At 38.2% G+C, this 15,065-nt stretch overlaps 1 protein-coding gene across 1 annotated transcript in view; it reads left to right on the forward strand.

The window, feature by feature from the left end:
• The first annotated feature begins 7,687 nt into the window (after positions 1 to 7,687).
• Positions 7,688 to 15,065, forward strand: part of LOC105455569 (guanine nucleotide-releasing factor 2) — a 58,000-nt gene continuing 50,622 nt past the window's right edge. Inside the window, exon 1 of the mRNA XM_011698990.1 lies at positions 7,688 to 7,874. Coding sequence (XP_011697292.1) covers positions 7,688 to 7,874 — 187 coding nt within the window. The remainder of the gene's footprint in view (positions 7,875 to 15,065) is intronic.

Consider the following 15,065-nt stretch of genomic DNA (forward strand, 5'->3'; position numbering starts at 1 on the left):
ATTGGATTCGATCTGTCCGCGCGAGCAGTTTAGGAACCGCAATCATGCGCAGCCAGTCTTCCGTTCCTCCGGCGATCCGATCTGCCAATATCTATGCAAATCCGTCGGCCGAGTGCTGCAGGCCTCGTGTCAACCAGGCCAGGATGATGCAAAGCCCCGTGCCAGAAACACGCATTCGCGACGCCAACGTCGACGGTGCAACGACGCGGTAACGTTAACTCAACGATTCATTAATATGCAACCGTTCTCGCGTTACGTCGCGTTACCACGTAAAAACGCAAAAACGAAGAAAAAAAAAGGATGCATGCACGTTTTAAAATTATAGTTCACGCACGTGTTACCGTTCATCCTGCTTGAGCTGCTGTAGCGCTGCAGCACCTCGATTTTTAGTCTCTATTTTCTGTTGTGTATCTCGCCGCACGTTTTGAAACGATCACGCGAAAGGGGAAGATATAGGCACTTGAAGTGTCTGTTGTCGACTCGCGTAAAAATATATGTGTTTGTCTTTGTAGATCATGATATATTCCATTTTTTTAAACATGAAATGTATTCTACGCACCATAAAAATAAATAATATAGATCAGTTATTTCAACAAGTTGTTCGAGATATGGTATCTAAAATATTTATTTAGCTTGGAATAAAATCAAAGAATCACGCATATCTCTCGATGAATCTCTCGATATATCAAATTTATGCGAACGTTTCGAATTTCGATTGATTAGCTCTCGCTCGGCGATTGTTTTATCGTCAACGTTCTGTTACTTAAATAGAGGAAACGAATTGATTAATTAATAAATATTGTAATTGAAATATTGAAAGTACATATTTTATGTGTATTCTGGGTTACTTTCGTGCACGCGCACTTGTATATCTCGAGATTCTCATCGAGGCTGCGAAGCGTGAGCTATTCACTATCGTTTTCCTATGCGAAAACCAATTCAACGTGCAATGGCGACGACAATACCTGCAGTCTTAGCGTCAGCACATGAGCGATACTTCTTCTCACTATAGTAAAATACAATGCAAATAACGACGGCAGTAACAGTCTCGCGCGAGATCTTTGCAAAGATTACGCACTAAACACACTATCAAAGCCTTTGTTTTTAAGGAAAACCGTGATATAGGCATACAGCTTTCGGACAAGCATATATATGCTTGGTTCATTTGAAAGTCTCAAATATGTTTATTCGCAATTACTATTTCGACACGCACATTTAATTATTTAAATCATAATTTTTTAAGAAAGAGGGAAAATGATTTATATTCGAACACTCGAATCGAATAGTTTGAATTAATGTTCTCGTTTGACAAGGACCTTCGTTAATCTTCCATTGAGCGCGTTCACGGATTAATTCCTGACAGTGAAAAAAGCTCGATTCGATCTTAAGTACGATACTGGTACAATACTACTTCGATTTGTCATTCAAGTCACAATTTTCAAAAAAAAAAGTATAAACGATTTATGTTCGCGGAACTTAATAGGATAACCCGGATAGAACGTTTTCGTTCGCCAAGAATTTTTCGTCAATTTTCGATTGGGTGTTCACAAATTAATTCTCCGATAGAGAAAAGCACATCGGTTCGAGAGACGTTGGCTATAGCTTGCGAAGGTCCACAAATAAATTCGTGTCTCTTCCCTGTCCCGCTTGGTCCGGCTCGGTCTCGTATCTCGAAATAAAGAGCGGAGAGCGTAAAAGCCGGCCGGCCTCTCTGTACGAGGTCTTTTGTCCCTCTCCTCCGTCAACCCTCTCACCACCGTCACTCCCTCTCTCATACGTCTTTTACTCGTCCGTTCCTCTCTCTCTCTCTCCCTCTCTTTCCCTCTCTCTGACCCGTTAAAATAGACAAGGCTTCTTTCCCGGCCAAAGTCGCAGATATTACCGGACAATCTTGCGCCAACGGCCTGTCCGCGAGAACGACAGTTCACCTCGGATACGCGACCAAGTTGGTTCTAACCCGCGACGACGCGGACCTGTCCGCAACTGGATCGAGATTTACCGTCCGGTCCAGACTTATTCTCTGCCGCAGACGTAAACAGACATTTCGAATTCCGCCGGGACGTTATATGTTTTCGAATTCTTCGGTAAAAAGTCTCTCACCGCGTGTTGGTGAATTTCTCTCTCTCTCTCTTTCTCTCTGTCCTCTTTTTCCATTATTTTGTTCAATATAATTAATTATCGTGATATTTATAGTGATAATCGAATACCTGTTTGTTATGTTGCCTTTATATTTATTACTTTTTTCTAAGTTTATTTTTTATCGACATCAATTTAACTTCCTGAATGTCAATCCTGAATGCGACGCAGTGGGACACAGTGACACGTCAAGGGTCATCGGGACACTGAATGGGATAAATATAAGATAAAGGGGCGTGTAATCGATTGTTGCAGCATATGATTCCGTTTATTGACAACGTTAAAAATATGAATGGCGCGACGATGCTCGGAAGTGCGACACGTTTCTATATAGGCGCGTGAGCAGCGCCGGGGAGCGAATAAAAGTCGCGTGCAAGAGAGGAACGCGTCTGTTAAACAGTTGATGTGTAAAGGGCAACGAAATGTCAATTCGCCACTCGGTGTTGCGTATGGTAATTGCGTGCAGATGGGTGTTTACCGCAACGGCGTTTGCCAGGCATTTAAAAGCGGCACATAGCTCGTGACACAGGCGACGACCCGGACATCTTTTCCGCCGTGCTCTTTGCAGAATGCGCGACACGTTTCGCGGAGAGTATATAGTGGGAACGCGATCAGCCCGGCGCGGCACGGCGCGGCGCGGGCTGATTAATTACTCGATTAAACGGGAGGCAGTCGAATTACGGAACGTCGATTATGGACGTAATACTCGCGCAGCTTAATCGCCCCCTCGTTGTTGCTTACCGTATAATTAATGTACGTGACCCGAGTGGAATTGGAACAACGTAACTAATCCGTCTCTTAATTACTTTGCGCAGGACGATTCGTAACTGTTTCACTCCGTGGAACTTTGCGAGTAGTGACGTTCTGCCGTTTAACATCTCACCTATCAGATGAGAATTGCCAGACGTCCGTGAAGTTCGCCCCGGCGCTTTCCGAATGTTCTATTGTCTGTTTTTTTTTTATCAATTGAATAGTCCGAGACGATCAATAATATGTATGCCAAGGAAAAAGCTCGCAAAAGCATTCACATCGAGCTGATGCAATCAATTATTAATCGTAACTGACCGAGTCCAATGTTTTAACGTAATTCTGTATAAATAAAATCGAAATATTCCGTTAATATTTACTCCGCAAATGTTTGATTTGAAAATGTATGCATCTGAGACGACTGTGTCAATTCGTTCAAATCACGGGGACTTTTTCAATGCATAAAGTCGCAATTATTCAATGCGGAATAGCAATTGCGGGATGATCTCAGAAGATCGCGATACGTCGCGATACGGCGCGATGTGGAGCGGACGGCTGGCAGACGTTACGTGTTAAATGATCAAAGCGCGATCAGACGAGAGCGATCGTGTTGCGTATACGTTTAGTCGCGCAAGTCGCGCGTGTGAGCAGACAAGCCGCGCTTGGAAGGAGGCCGTGTATTGTGCTCGTGCAAGCTTACTCGCGCGTGTGGCGTTAATTAATGCGCGAAACGTGGCTGTTAACCGTCCCCGTCCATCGTGCAGACGCATCTCGGAGATAGAGAAGACGGGGGGTGGTGGGGGTGGGGGAGGGAAGACAGATAAGATATAAAGGGCATATCTCGCGATAAAATTTCCATGTAACCGCGATAGAATTCCGAGGCAGAAGCAATTCCGAATGGACCAGTTAAATTTTCGATGTCTGCATGAATGCGCGAGCGAATGCATTTTTATTCGCGGCAATGAAATACGATATGCCTGGAGATATTTCTCTCTTCGTGCGGTACAATCGTCGTACCGTTAACCATCTGACAATGAGTGGTAGATAGTTTTATCGAATTTTGGTTTGCTAAATTAAATATACTTTTGCACGCGCACGCATACATGCTGCACGCAAAATAGGTATATCTGCATTTCGGCACACGAATCGAATATTATTTAGTTCAATCGAATTTCAGTTGAATTCCTGATAGAATTATTTTAGCGAATTACTTCGATTCCGCTCGAATGGAATGTTTTACATATTCGTACCGTGTTTATATCGAAACGCGCTTGTATACCGTAATGTTTCACGAGTATATATTATACATCCGCGGCGGCAATGTTCCTCGTATGCGCGACGCATACACGATAAATTTTTACGTTATTACGTTTGTCATTTATTTTCGGACGTGAAGTAGTTCGTGGCGTATCGCTCCTACCGTTGGAAAACGTCATCTGAGCGAACGATAATTTTCAGGCGCGCGGTATATACACACATAACGCAGATCCCGCGGCGTAAGCGTAAAGATAGCGGTCTCCGAAAATAACGATGCGACGGACGCGACAGGAAATGTAGCGCAACTGGGTCGCAAGTTCATCAGCGCTAATTATTGCTAATCGGAACATCTCATGTACGGCCGAGATATTTTCACGAGTCCGCGTCTTGCTGCTTTCGTGATAGATAATGGGATTGTTGTTATTCACGAACTTCGATCATCGATCGAAGTTCGTCAACAAGAGTATCGTATCGCGTAGAAGAAGCGACACATATTGACAAAAATTATTGAATACATAAATTGAAATATTTTTAAATGATTACTTGCACGTGATAGATAAGTCCATAATATAAAGAAAAACACGATGGAAAATAAGACGAATATTTAAACTGTTTGAGATATCAGATTTTCTTTACGACGTTTTAAACGATTTAGACTTAGCTATCGGCAGTTTTGATCAGTCGCGCGTTTCATATAGCCGATTAACGAAACGTAAACAATTTCGCAAACATATCTGTTATTTGTATCAAGTGTTTGCATGTTTCGTTCATTAAAAAAACAATATTTTTAAGAAGGAGAGAGTGAACTCTAGAAACTTTCGCAAGAAAAGTTGTTTCGCAATCCGAGTTTTATCATCAGAATAGAAACAGACGCGTATTTTGCTGATAAATTTCTCATAATTTTATAAACCTTTATCTTATAAACAGTTCCGTTTTCTTTATTGTTTATTGTATATTGTAATACAAGTAATAACAAAATTATAGATTACGTATCAAGTGTAAATACTTTAAGTCAAACGTTTAATGAAATTGTTGAAGAATTTATATGCGCATCGCGTTTTTTAAAACGAAAGAGTCCGTGTTCTCTTACAATTTTTCAGCGTCACGCCAACGTCCCTGAACGAATTTTAATACCACTGAGCTTCAAGCCTAAAATTTGCGTCAAAGCCTTTGCTTACCGTTGTCGCGGACTTAATGTCTGAAGAAAATTCGATAATTTTATGAGACAACAAGTAGTCCAGAAGAACTGTATCTAGCCCTTGTGCTTACCGTACCGTGGCACACGAGTTACACGACCGACCTCCTGGTACCGTATCGGATTATACACATCGTTCTGAAAGTAGTAAAAGCAATGTAGGACCTCGGTAGGTGGTCGAAAGGCAGAGAAGAGGTCGGCTTTTCGCTCCAGTAATCGCGAATCGTTTGTTGTATGTACAAGATGATATACTTTAAGAAATTCGATACTCTTTTCTGTCCGATATTCTTCCCGTGGATACGTCAATTCTTCGACATTCTCGCAGGTGTATGTCATGAATACCTAGCAGGTCATAAATTATGGATAGTTTTCATAAATATTGATTAAAATTGATGCGATTCTATAGACAAGCTTATTCTAAAGACAAAATCGGAAAACAATTTAGCAAAGACGTTTAATCATTAATTCGATATACGAATAGCTTTTCGACGTTCTTACATATTTTATACTTTTTCTATGTAAAATGAAAAACGATTTAGCAAAGACATCGTTTAATCCGACGAATAGCTTTTCGACATTCTTTTACATATTTTATATAAAAAATGAAAAATTTATAGAGACATATTTTTTTTATATATAAAGACTGAATATATAAAGAAATAGAGGAAGAAACAACTCTCGAAACAACATGAATTATAGCATTGTGTTTTTGTGTGAACATATGTAATAATGAACATATGTTACATTTAAAGTGCATTATATATTTTTATCGTCTCTACGAGCAACAAAATAAGAAATTGTTAACCGTATCGCGATTTGAATAGGACATTTTAAAAACTTTGTGTAAAGTAAGAAGCACACAATGAATGATAACTCAGATTTATCTGGCCGCTATCAAGTTATAAAAGTTGTCACGTCGCAGTTACCGCCGCGGTTAAGTCAGCGTGAACTTTGCGAGAGAAATTTTGAGCGCTATCACGCTACACGCACACATACACGGAGACTTCGAGGAGCGAAGCTATTGCTGGGTACTTGGCGCGACAGCCATTTAACGGCGTCACGATAAGTTTACGTCTGACATATATCGCGGGAGCGACGCGGAAGCGCTAGACGCAGAAATCGTGATGGAACATCCGACGCGTTAAAATAGACACCCTAGAAACTGACGCCTTAGTTGTGTACCCGCTATCTGTATCGCGGCACAGTACCCGAGGTCGCGACGCATGTATCGCCGCGCACGTGTATATTTAGGTCTCCTGTCATCGGAGATTTCAACCGGATCTGTGAATCTCGAAATCTCCGCTCGCCGCCGGCTTTACGCTCGATCAGGATTATCGGGGCGGCGATAACGTCGGCGTTGTTATAACAGATTCATTAAGTATCTTTTAAAATTGATTCAGACCGAGCAAACGAGAGCGAGTAAACGCGAGTGACTTGCTCAACGAGTCGCGAACGATGTCGCGAAGCGAGTCTATTTGCGTTTCTTTTCGCGCTCATTTTGTCTGATCTGAATCCGGCTTCGGACGTTCGTATTAACGACTGCGAAAAATAGTTCGGATTAATTTTTATATATAAAACATTATTTCAGCCATGTGATTCCTTCTTTCGAAATTCTCGCTATTTCAATCATTTTCGATCGATTATTCGATGCCTCGGCATTACCGAGGTTTGATTGAGAGACACGTGGATGATAGGTCGTGTACATCCAGACATGAGTCTTCTGGGGATAGTAAAACAAATTACCTTTCGCGAGTCGATTATCCGTTTCTGATAGAAACCGCTTGTCGCGAGCGGTATTTTTATGGGGCGATATTGACCACGGTACAATGCATTCGGAGTCACTCAAGCTTGTGATCCTCGATATTGTCTATCGATAACCGCAGTCTTGCTGTCATTTGATACAGTTCAGTGTATTCGTAAAAAAAATCGTGTCTCTTTCGTTTTTCCGTAAGCTCAATTAAACACATAACGTATCCGTTTCTCGGTGAAAAAGGGAAAGAAAAGACATAGATCGCCACTTAAAAATTGCACGAGTATCTTTCTGTTGGTGCGCGATGCAAAATTGTTTTCCCAGAAAAGTTGTTAACGTCGGGTTTCTATAAATATTGTATAAACGAACGTCGCTTGTAGCATTTCTTTCTAATTTTACGATTCAAATTTAGGAGATGTAATGATTATCTACGTGCGATATCCCGAATAGTGAAAGTGAAATTTGAACAGCGAAAGTGAATTATGACAGAAAAGAAACGTATTAAAAAATGCAATTCGCGGTCGAGTGGCGAGTTCGCGCCATTAACAGCGACGCCAGGTCCAGTTTGAAAGAGACTCAATTGCGGTGCTTCGCGTCATAAAATGCCGCAGTACGACGACAGCTTCCTCGACTCGCCGAGATTTCGGCGGCGAACTCGCAGTTATACGGTGCAAAAACAGTTTTTGCCGAAATCGAAGTCTTTTCACATCACGGCCACACCTTTGCTGCTGGCCGTAACCAATCACGCCAGGACTCTTTCCGGTTCTATATCGACCTGCAACTTGAAAGGTAATTTACCATTTAAACGGGTTAAGAACGCGAGGCGATTTCACATTTTATGTCAATGTTTGCAATACGCAAAAAAAAACTCGCAAAAACGTTGCGAAGTCGTTTCATATTAACTATTTGTCTTCGTTTTGCACGAATCTGTGTTATTTTTTTCCACATTGACACTGTCTTAGGCCCTGTTTTATTTATAGCTGTTTTTGTTGAATCACTCAACTGAAACAAGTTTTGAGACATGATATAGTTTAGAGATGGTAAAGAGATTTTAAGAATAATGTCGATATTAATTAAGTCCAAATTGCAATTGTAATTCATTTAAGTAATTTTGATGAGATTTGTCTTGAGACAGTCTGAATTTTATTTTTCACTCTTCAATGATCGATTTTTTTTTAACAGATATATATTAATATTACATAATTTTTTACACATTTTTTCAGAAGTGACTTGAGAACGATTGTTCTGAGATGAATTTAAAGAATAGATTTTTGAAGCATTAAAATTAAGAATTATAAAATACTGTTCTTTATTATGACATTTTTGTGCCTTGAAAGATAACGCTGGATGAGATACTTTTCTTGTATTGCAAATTGATTTTATTATAGATAGCTTATTTGAAATTTATCTTTTCCATACTCGATATGGCATGTCAGCGATAAGTGGGCACGCGCGCGTATCATTGACATACTAAATTAAATATTTATTTGAGGAATAATTGATCGATATTGTATGTAGTTAATTCTTTTTCTATTTTCTTATATTTTTCTTAAAAATAAATTGCATGATTTTAATAAGTTATGAACAAGGTCAAGTTCCAACATTTTTTTGCGATTTAATATAATTATTTCGATTTATTAAAATATGATAATTATTTAAATTTCGACAATTTTATTTCTCATAAAATTCCGAATGAAATAGTACTAAATTAATTTATATATAAATTAATTGTTCAGTTGAAACGCGAAATGATGTGGAAGATAAATTTTATTCTCCAAACGGATTCAATAATTGTTTTTAAAATAATTTCAATTGCTTTTTAAATGCATTATTGAAATTGTGTAATCAACCATATAAATTGTCATCAAAAGAAAAATAATTCGTGTACAGCAGTTAGAATTTAATATCAGTAATACACAGTGCAAATTTAATTACGAATCAGTTAGTTTTCGTTAATTTACAATTATTACACGATTGTCAGTGTCAAATTATTACAAATTTCAATTAGATTGATACAGATTCTCTCGTCAATTTCAGGTTTCGAGTAACAATATCTTTCAAAACGTTCTCTCTATTGAACAGAATTAATTGTTATCTTAGGCGACGTTGATGAGTCAACAAAACGAAGAGCGCAAAATGTACGCGCTGTAACTGTTCACATAACGAAATCAATTTGTAATAGAAGAAAGAGAATTCGTATAACTTTGTAGGATGTTGAACACACTTCGCGGGGCCGACCTTGGTGTTTGTTTTGGAAGCGCCACGCGCCGTGTTATCATTCGCGCGGTGAGATTTGATGAGTTCGGCTCCCTCACGTGTTGCCGAATTGTTCATCGAAACGCGATTATTTCCTACAAGCGATTGAAACTTTAATCCGCGCGATTAATTAACTTCCGCGATCGCGTCGAGTATCAAAACATGCCAAATGCGATTATTTCTTACGAACGATTAACGATTAATTTGCGACTAATTGGAGATTCACGGGTATTAGAGCTTCGTACTTTTTCTTTCGTGTTAAAATTTCATGGATAATGAAGAATGGAGTATTTCTGTACTCTGTGTATATATTTGTATGAAATAAAAATAAATTATCTATAAAACGCGAGGGGAAGATTATTAATTTAGTCGTGACTTTTTTTATTTTCTCTTTCATAAATGTCTTTTAAATAAACTTTGAAATTTAGATAAAATTTCAAAATTTGTACGATTAATCTACGTGCTTCCAGAATTACATATTCTATACGTTGATATAAGAAAGTAATTGTACACAATTTTTGAATAATTTTACATGTAAAAGATGGATAAAAAATGTTTAGTTGTCACATGTATTTAGCATCTCATCTGATACATTTGAGATGCAACGTCTATAAATATGAGCCTTAAAGAGGAAATTATTAGCAATTTATATTTAAACCTTTCGTATTATATTTAGATATTTTTTTTCTCATAATATTACACGTCTTCAGCTATTCGTGGATCTTCTTTCGTAATGACGGCATGTCGCATGCATGCATTTCAAGTTGAAATTCACTTCGCAATTGAATTGATGTCATCTCTGGAATAAACCCACATTTGTTCCGGCTCTCTAAATTGTTCGCATTCTGATCTAATCGTTCGTTCATTCCCCGCGCGTTATTCCACCGTATATACGCATTAGCAATTTGCGCGTAACTTAAATAATTGCAGCCTCTTAAAGTGCGTTACGATAAACGTCGTTGTGCACATTATCGCATTAAAGCCTTACGCGCTACGCGCGCGCGCGCGCGCGCGCGCGAAAGCATCTCGACAGATAATTACTAGTTCGTGCTGTCAATCATATTAAGCACCGCATACTCATCGCAGATACACCACCTCCTCTACCATTAGCGCGTCGTTGTTATTACGGGCGACCTCTCCCCCGCAATATAGACACAACACGGGGGATATACCTACACGACCAAGTGATTTCCCTCTAGACTCGAAGAGCGAGAGCAAATTGCTACGTTCGTTGTCTCACGCGCGCGCCGCTCGCGCTCACACATCCGCGGATCCGCAAAACGCTTTCGATTTGCGAGCTAAAATGATTTTCAGCCGTGGGGGTAAACGTAAATAGCGAACGATTAGAGCGTAATAACGCGGAAGCCTTAATGACAGGCTTGAAAGAAAATCGACGTTATATAGAGACGTTGGCGCGTCTAAGATGATAAAGCGCGACTATATCGATTATCTAAAGGCGTTAATACGCTATTACAAGCTGATAACCTGCAGGGGCGTAGTTGACACATTTAGCCTTTCTCTTTAAACCTGATATTTCCCTTTTAAACCCGATCTTCTTTTTAAAGCCATGATATATTTTATCATATATATATATATATTTTTTTTATTGCTTTGTCGGAGTCACTGGATTGATCGCACTTCAGCCATTTATCCGTTTCTCCAATTATATCGGGTTTGAAACCCGAAGCTATTCATGAATAGTCATGTTCGCGAATTGTTTTTAAAGAAGCAGCATACGGAGTATATATTCTCGCCTGAATGGATCGCAGAAATAGAATCTTGGCACGTGGATTTTCGTGCTGGTGGCGTTATACATTTGTTACGAACTTTGAGGCGACACCGTTCGCCAGATTAATTTTGCTCATTTTATTTCTAAACTATATGTGCTTTATCGAATGTAATTTTTTGGTCAACTTTGATATCTATTCTTGATAAATTTAATCGATTGAGATATTACACGTAAGAATACGAAAGAATTGAAGAGGAATAATATATCACGTCACCAAATCATATCAAATTTCATATTAGTTTGACAAGATGAAAGACTGTAAATTTAGAAAGTCAGATAATATGCAACATTATTATATAGTTTACGAAACTTTCTCACTTTTCACCGAAATTAATATTGGACAGACTAGAGTCAGTGCCAAATAGTTTCAAAAGTATTCATCACGACATTTGCCACGATGACAAACATTTCAGCTATTCCGTTTGATCCTAGCTAAGAATTATGTCTTCTAAAGAAAATCATCATCCATGCTGATACATGCTGATACAATCTTTAATTTTATTCTCTAATCTTCGCTCTCGAAAAAAAATTATCCAAAAATTAATAATGCTAATTATCTGTACTTTATTGCAATTGACATAATTATAGACAATTAGAAAAAATCTAATACAAGCTTCCGCTACTTTTAATTCGGTTATTTTAATTCTCAATGCTACATCGATACACAAAAAAAGGTGTCTCTTATCCCAATTTCTCATAGGTATCTTACGTAACTTCTCTGTATGCTTATAAATTTAATATACGTCGAATTTTAAATTTTAAGGTTCATGACTTTCGCGCGAGACTTGCTAATTTCATCGGTCAGTGTCATCTGCAGACCACCGCGCCGTCATTCTCTGTCGGTGCTTTCCCGGTTCTGACGTGTCAACCCGCGGGCAATATTCAGGAGGGGAGCCGAGCCGGTTGTCATGGTACTTTAGGACGGCTTTTGATACCAGAACAGAAATTCACCGGATAAATTTACCGGTTCACATATAAGCGGCGCATAGCGTCATTATCATCGCCGCACGCGCGTGTAAGTCGGCATTAATAAACACGAAGCGGAACGACAGACGTAATTACGGGTGAAATAAATTTTGTCAGCATCGTCCGGGAAATTAAACCGAACGAACGGAATTTGTTCGAGCGTCAATGACATTGCGAATTCGTAATTTCGGGTAACGAACGATTCGTCTGATATATTAACATGACATGAATCGATAATTGTAGAGAGCTCGCACAAGAGATACGGATATAACCGCTGTTATTTTATCCATGCTTGAAGAGATATCGTGTTTAAAATCCGTATAATTTGACGACGCACAAAACAAACATTCACAAATACACGTTTTAAAATTTGTGAAGATATTACACCTGCGAATTTTGCGTTTAATTTTTGCTTAATCATTTGAATGCTTTAATGTTATATGAGTGATTTTGAAAAATACAAACAGATTGTGATGCTATTTCATTTTTATCGTATTAAAAATTTTTTTATTAAAATATTTATTTTAATAAAATCACAGAATTTTGGTAAGAAAAGTCCTAAAGCGCAAATTAAAAAAATTGGAATATTGCGGGAGTTATTAGGTTTAAAAGCTGTCCTCTAAGGACGTTTAGCTTTATCGCAAAATGAATCTGATAGTCTCGCTTTCGAACTTTCTCCCTGTGCATCTCTAATTCTTTGTTATTAAAGTCTTTATGCTCGCTGCTGAGGCAAATCCATATTCATGAACAAAAAAGAAGAATTGCTTTTGAAGTATGCACGAGATTCTTCCATAACATCCGGTAAAACCCTCCCTGTTGTAATAAATACACTCTCGACGAAAGTCCCGGAGCAGTTTAATCCGTGTTCCAGAAGCTTCGCGTAGAATTGCCAGAAGCATCCTGGGGGACTTTCATGAATAATAATTTGTTGTCGAAACGACGCGACGCGTCGATATAAATGCATTAGCCAGTTCTTTTGCATTGGATATGATAAGAATAGTTATCTGCGCGTAGATTGTTTTCTTTTACTTTTTAAAATTAGCCTATTTTTCCCAATTTTAAGTTGTTTTTTTTTTAATTCATTTAATTGTTATTTTAATTCGTTTAATTTTTATTTGATACGACAGAATGTTACAAATCAAGGGTGGCCAAGCCGGGGCACGTGTGTCACTAGTGGCACGCGAAGGCATTCTCGGTGGCACGCCTGAAGAAGCACGCGCTGTCAGAGGAAAATTAAAAATACCAAAAATGACGCAGTGAAATAGCAACCATACTCAAATCTTTTTTTTTACGTTTACGCTCTTTGACTGCGTTCGTTTTATTTATTTTCGTGCTAAAAGCATTAGATGTTGATGTTTTACTGCAGAAGGATACATTCAGATATTACGCCCAGATAACTCTAACAATAAGTTTAAAGGTTATTGAAGTAATACATTACGGATTTTCTTTTTGCCAAATCCTACAGCATAGCGACACGGCACGAATTTGGAACCTTCAAAATGGCACATGCACGAGCCAAAAAGGTTGGCAACCTCTGCCATATACTTACCTCGATTACTTATTGTCGATACTGTTTTACGATAATCCTTCTTTTACAAGATAATTTTTTTGAAAATAATCATGAATAATACATTGCAATAGTTTATAAATTTAATACAGAAAGAGAGTACGTATACATTATAAGAACGAATATTTTACGGTTTTAAGATATTCCGTGGAAAGTAATTCTCGTGGATATCTACATTTATAACATCTCTAAATCTCACCCGTGTGCGAGGTACGATTACTGCATTGCGTAAGAAACTTCAGTTACAGTTGGCCGTATGTACGAGCGGACCTGTTTCTTGTTTGCTTGCTCGGTTCGGTGTTTAGATAAATCAGATCTCGCGGGTACAGATCGGCGCTTAATGCGCCAATTGGAGATATAGGAGCGTGGGGCCTGTTTTACGAGGGTGTCCCGACGCCTGGAGGGTGCAAACCGCCACTTAATCAAGACGTTACACGAGAGTTTCCTCCTCGCCCAGAGGACCCTCGGGCCACTCTCTTCCTCCCCCCCCTGGGGTCGGCCACCCTTTCCGGCCGCATCGATTCTCCATAGGTGAAAGCTTTCGGAAACCATTCGCAAATAAGCGGCTACCTCTGTATTTGCACGACATAAATCTCTTTTTTTTACCATGCACGCGTAGTTGCAATATAAATGTTTGCGTTTGAAAAAAAAAACTGGTTTTTCTGCGCATCTCGATAACCGACAGTTTTATATTTTCCGAGATACCGTCGTTCGGAATGCACTCTCGTATAGGACGGTGACAAATTCGCGCACGCAGTCTACGTAAAGAACTTTTTCCATCAATTCAGTATTATTTCTGAAAATATAGAAATGCCAACCGTTTTGAGAGTTATTGGTGTGTATTCATACGTTTAATTTTTATTAAATTCTAATATTGCTAATAAATAAAAATCGAATAATATTTATCGCAATATTTAATATTTTTTTTATCTTTTTTTTTTGTTCAATTGCTGTGATGTTAAATTATATAATATATAATTAAATAAAGAATCAAATTATTTTTTTTTATAATTCTAAGAGATTTATACTTAAAACCATTTTTAAGTAATTGAAAGATTTTTGGAGGTTTTGATTTGAACTCAAAGAGTTAATAGAATCTTATTTTTTAGTTATTTTCAAATGAACTTTATTTAAACAAAAATTAAATTTACGCCGAAAATTGAAATATTTTAGAGTGATTTAATTTTAATAAATGATGGTATTTTCGCAAAAAAAAATTAATTTTTTTTGCGAAAATTTAATTAAGTTAAATATTTAATTATTCAATCATGCTTGCAAATTCAGGACAATGTCCTGAATCAACGTTATATGATTCTATAACTAACATTACCGTAAGATAACGAGCCATCAAGTATGATACAGAGATAGAGATCATAATTTTTAAGTACCACCAATTAAATGG

Source organism: Wasmannia auropunctata, unplaced genomic scaffold (assembly GCF_000956235.1).
Source record: "Wasmannia auropunctata unplaced genomic scaffold, wasmannia.A_1.0 LD335898.1, whole genome shotgun sequence".
NCBI classification, from domain to species: domain Eukaryota; kingdom Metazoa; phylum Arthropoda; class Insecta; order Hymenoptera; family Formicidae; genus Wasmannia; species Wasmannia auropunctata.